This window comes from Triticum aestivum, chromosome 1D, assembly GCF_018294505.1.
Source record: "Triticum aestivum cultivar Chinese Spring chromosome 1D, IWGSC CS RefSeq v2.1, whole genome shotgun sequence".
Lineage (NCBI taxonomy): Eukaryota > Viridiplantae > Streptophyta > Magnoliopsida > Poales > Poaceae > Triticum > Triticum aestivum.
Genome location: NC_057796.1, coordinates 442,417,513 through 442,422,906, shown reverse-complemented (window position 1 = coordinate 442,422,906; position 5,394 = coordinate 442,417,513). Strand labels below are relative to the sequence as shown.

Sequence of the window (5,394 nt, the reverse complement as noted above, 5' to 3'; positions counted from 1 at the left end):
ATCACTAGTACCTGAAGAGAAGAGCCCACTTATGCATTTTCGAAAGCATCTTCCTCAAACTGTCCGGTGGCACTTAGCAGTGGCGCCACTGGCCAAGGTGGTGAAGAATGGGGGTTGATTGATGTTTTTGTTGCATGTTTTTGGTAAGGATTGTGAGTGGATGTTGAAGGAGCGGGTGGGCTTGCTTTGCTAGTTTTGGTGTTGGCACCAATCTTTAGCACAACAACATCACCAAGGTCAGAGCTTAGGATACATTCAGCAACGGCATGCTCGTACGTCGTAGCTTTCATGGAGGTGTCGTTTTTTAAGAACCTTTCATGTAGTCCAGGTGTTGGCAATGTTGGTGATTGTTGTTAAGGTTTGTTGTTGCGTGTCGTCGATCACTCCCATGTGAATTTTGATGTCATGCATTCTTTTCTTATTTAGTAAATTGATTGTGTGCATTCTCGGTGTCTTCATTAGCTCTTGCCAGATTTAACTGGTATCAACTTAACATTAATATACTACTCTTTATTGAAAAATATTTGCTTGTTACCCCGTTAGGTTCATGATTTTTCAGTCATATAAAAAGGTGCAACTCTTGGTACCATCTTTCTCCATGGCGTTGGAATACTTTCAAAATTCAACAACAGAAAACCCACAAATCTCCGATGAAGACGTGCCCAAGGGGCATCATGCACGGCCAAATCCGTGTAATCCTGTATCCTATATTATTATTATACCAAGATAGTTGATCCCAACTAACTCAAATTATCTCAACATGCAGCTATGCCACCTCATCATGCCACTATGCATGTGAAAGAACCCACATTAAAAGTGCACCATGCATGCTACTCGTATTTAACACTAATAACTTCAATTATCTCAACATGCAACTATGCCACATCACCATGCCATCATGCATGGAAAAACACCCTCATTAAAATGCTTCATGCATGCTACTCATATTCAACAGGTATTCTACAACTCTAAAATAATAAAATAAAGCAAGATATATGTATTTTGGTTTCAATTTGCATATAGTTTGTTTAAATATTAATATTTCGTACAACCAAATCTCACTGAAATAATTGCAACGAGTTCCTGCAGCAACGCGTGGCGTATCAACTAGTTTAATATCTTATCAACATTTTGATCATCTACTAACTATAGTAACCAAACTGCCAGTGGTGCCTCCCTCCAAAAAAAAACTGCCAGTGGTGCCAAAGTTTTTTTTTTGCGAATACAGTGGTGCCAAAGTTGTGATGATATTCAAATAAAAGGAATACCATGAAAAATAAAACAATGTGTACATAATAATCCTTAGCATGTGGTGGCAATGGCATTATTACGGGCTCATAAGGCTAGAGTTGACTCCGATGTTTTTCGCAACCAAAGGATGCTTAATTATATACACCCATACATAATGGATGCTTAGTCGTATAAACATGTGGGTGTTGTTGCTCCATGCATGTGACATGTCCAGAGTCAACCCAATTTCTTGCACAGAAGCTAATGATTCATCCAGCTAGATTAGCTAAACCAGAGTGTACACTAATCCTATATGTGTATATGCATGCAGATCTAGATCTCACTTCATCTCTCTGATGTGATAGTGTGATACTATATCACATCCCCTCCCCTTGCAACATCTCAAACACTTAGCATGACTTTCAACAAATTAGCACCTGCAGCAGTAAGGTTAGCCTTCATCATAGCGCTGCTGAAAGCCACCAGCGTTGGAGCATTGGCGCCACCACCACGCAGCTGCACGAGGGAATGCGGCGGGGTAGAGATCCCTTACCCGTTCGGCATCGACGTCGAGCTAGGCTGCCAAGCCTCCGACGTCCGGCAGGGCTTCAAGCTGGCCTGCCGAGACAGTGGCAGCGGCCGCGGCAGGAGGCTACACTACTACAACAACGAGCTGCTGGACATCTCGCTGGACAAGGGCCAGGTCCGGTGGCTCAACAACATCTCCTCCTACTGCTACGACGCCGCCACCGGGGCCATGAAGGTCAGCAGCCCGCCCTCCAACATGGACCTGGAGGGGTCCGTCTTCCGGCTCTCCCCCGCCGCCAACAGGTTCACCGTGCTCGGCTGCAAGACGCTGGCCTACATCGGCGACGCGGACGACGACGCGTCCTACACGGCCGTGTGCGGGGCCACGTGCAAGGGTGGCGACCCCTCGCTGCTGACCAACGGCTCCTGCGAAGGCATGGGCTGCTGCCGGACGGCGATCCCCAAGGGGCTGGAGAACTACCGGGTGTGGTTCGACAGGAACTTCAGCGCGCCCACGCCCGCGGCCGGCTGCAGCTACGCGGCGTTAGTCGAGGAGTCCAACTTCACCTTCTCGTCCACCTACCTCTCCTCGTCGGCGTTCGTCGACGCCTACGGCGGGCAGGCGCCGCTGGTGCTGGATTGGGCTATCGGAACTCTCGCCGGCGAGACGTGCGAGTCGGCCGGCGCCAAGCCGGAGTCGTACGCGTGCGTCAGCGACCATAGCGTCTGCGTCGACTCGCCTATTGGACGAGGCTACATCTGCAAATGCAACAAGGGATACCAGGGAAATGCTTACCTTCGAGACGGATGCAAAGGTACACGCACGTTACCAAGAAGTTGCTACCGTACAACCGAGGTTCCATTATTTCCAATCTTAATTTACCTTTTGCATGCAAACTTGGATATATCGATAGAAGAAATCGAACCATTTATCCATAGTTGTTAACCTTTTGCCATTCATATGGGCCATGAAGCTCATTCAGAATCATCTGGTACTTTCTTGGTCTGGGGCAAGAGATTATGTCATCCCTTATCTAGTTCCCCAAATTTTGAAGTTATCAGTTTGTACTTTCTTGTTGTTACCTTTTCCAAGTTTTTCTTCCGTTTCTTTTTACCCCCGCCAACAAGTGCTTTCAAGGCTAAACCAATCCCCAAATCAAAGCTCACAATTTGCAGTATGATATTAGTTTTTTTTTATGCTCAACATCAGAGTCCCGCTTGTTATGATTGGACAACATTCCTCAAAAATAGATATATGAAAGCTGAATTTATGTGTGTATTCTTCTGCCGTAATGGTTGGGACTTTGTAAATTCACTAAAAAAAATTACATCGAACAACCAATTTAAGCAATCTCGCAATTGGAGTCAAATTATATATGTCAATTTACCTCGAATTTTCAGCTATTTGGCTACCAAAGGAATTGGAAATACCAGTTAATTACTTCTGTAATTCTGTTAAATATGTCATTTAAGAGGAATTGCACTGTCACTTCCACATATGCCAACCTCCATCTAATCATCTAAAGAACCCTTGACTTCAAATGGAAATTATCGTTCGACTCTTGGGACTTCCCTTGGCGTTTTCTCTCCCACCACTTGTACAAAATCAACCATCATAATCGGCTCTGAAACCCCATTATTGGAGATGGGTATTATCTTTGCCTTCAGGAAAGGTTAATGATACACACATGTTACTGCATTCGGTATTTTATCCGCCGGCTTTCTGGGCATCTCAAGTTCTCAACCAGTATATTACTCGCCCGGGTTATAGGAAAATCAGTCTTGCTTGCTAGGAGGTTCATCTAGACTCGTGTAGTCTCAATGCCCCAGTCTGCCACAAGACATGACCAATCTTCTGATTGGAGTCTTCAACTAACCTTGTCAAAGAATATATGTACTGTCTCAAGGAAATAATGTTTTACTGTTGCACCTTACCAATATGTGCCTTATTTGCAGATGTTGACGAGTGCCTTGACCCACAATATTGTGAAGGAACATGCCATAATATCATTGGAGGCTTCATCTGCTGTCCTCAGAAAACAAAATATGATCCCCAGAAAATGCAGTGCACCCCTATAAAAAAGAACTCTCTTCTCACAGGTACCCACCTTTTCAGTTATTCCATGTTATATAAAAACAACGAAAACTTAAATGGCATATGGTTTTACATAGGTGTTATCCTTGGAGTGGGTGCGGGCTTTGTAATGCTATTTCTTGGTTTGAGTGGAATATCCCTCTCCTACCGATGGAAAAGAGGTATCAAACAACAACAACGTAGGTTGTATTTCCAAAAAAACCAAGGCCTTCTATTGGAACAACTCATATTGTCAAATGAAAATGCAAGTGATAGAACAATGATTTTCTCCTTGGAAGAGTTAGAGAAGGCAACAAACAACTTTGATGAAACTCGTATTGTAGGCCATGGAGGACATGGAATGGTATACAAAGGCATATTATCTGATCAACGTGTGGTCGCTATAAAAAGGTCAAAACTTGTTGAGGAATTTGAGATCAGTCAGTTTATTAATGAGGTCGTAATCCTCTCCCGGATAAATCATCGAAATATAGTGGAGCTCTTTGGATGTTGTCTTGAAACGGAAGTGCCCCTCTTAGTGTCTGATTTTATCCCAAATGGCTCTTTATTCGACATTTTGCATGGTGAGTCAGCAAGTAGACAGTCTTTATCATGGGATGATTGTTCGAGGATTGCTCAGGAAGCTGCTGGGGCTCTCTGTTATCTACATACATCTGCTTCAATATCGATCTTTCATCGTGATGTGAAGTCCTCTAATATATTGTTAGATGGAAATTTCATTGCTAAAGTTTCAGATTTTGGTGCTTCAAGAACAGTTCCTATTGACCAAACGCATGTTACTACTAACATACAAGGAACATTTGGATACTTGGATCCAGAATATTATCAAACTGGGCAACTAAATGAGAAGAGTGATGTGTACAGTTTTGGTGTGGTACTCGCAGAGTTACTTACAAGAAAAGAGGCCGTTTTCACAAATAGTTCAGGTATAAAGCAAAACTTGTCCATCTACTTCATTTCAGAGATTAAAATGAAGCCAATAAGAGAGATTGTAGCTACTCAAGTTCTTGAAGAAGCAAGCGAGGATGAAATTAGTATCGTCATCTCTCTTGCGGAGATGTGTTTGCGTCTCAAGGGGGAAGAAAGGCCTACTATGAAGCAAGTGGAGAGTACATTACAATATATGCGAACAAAAAGGTTGGCCTCATAATAAGTCGTTGAAGGAAACAAAGCAGAAATCGAACCATTTATCCATAGTTGTCAACCTTTCGCCATTCGTATGGGCCATGAAGCTCATTTAGAATCATCTAGTAATTTCTTGGTCTGGGGCAAGAGATTATGTCATCCCTTATCTGGTTCCCAAAAATTTGAAGTTATCAATTTGTACTTTCTTATTATCATAACTTAAGAATTCTCGTAATATTTCTCAGTAGTGAGATTGCATAACAACTATTTGTTATGTGGAGTTTGAAGAGTGTAAGATACTCCCATGGTAGATTATCATCCTATTTCTTCTTGCAGGAGTTGTGAAAAAATAAAACTTTATCCTCATAATATGTTTCATACAAGAGTGATGACAACATTTTGTCATTTTTATGATA

General features: G+C 42.7%; 1 protein-coding gene across 1 annotated transcript; it reads left to right on the top strand.

Annotated features, from left to right (window-relative positions):
* The first annotated feature begins 1,645 nt into the window (after positions 1-1,645).
* On the top strand, positions 1,646-5,134 carry LOC123173981 (wall-associated receptor kinase 2-like). The gene is made up of 2 exons (XM_044589975.1): positions 1,646-2,573; positions 3,931-5,134. The coding sequence occupies exons 1-2, from the start codon at positions 1,646-1,648 to the stop codon at positions 5,001-5,003; spliced, it is 2,001 nt and encodes a 666-aa protein (XP_044445910.1). The 3' UTR covers positions 5,004-5,134.
* Positions 5,135-5,394: the final 260 nt, after the last annotated feature.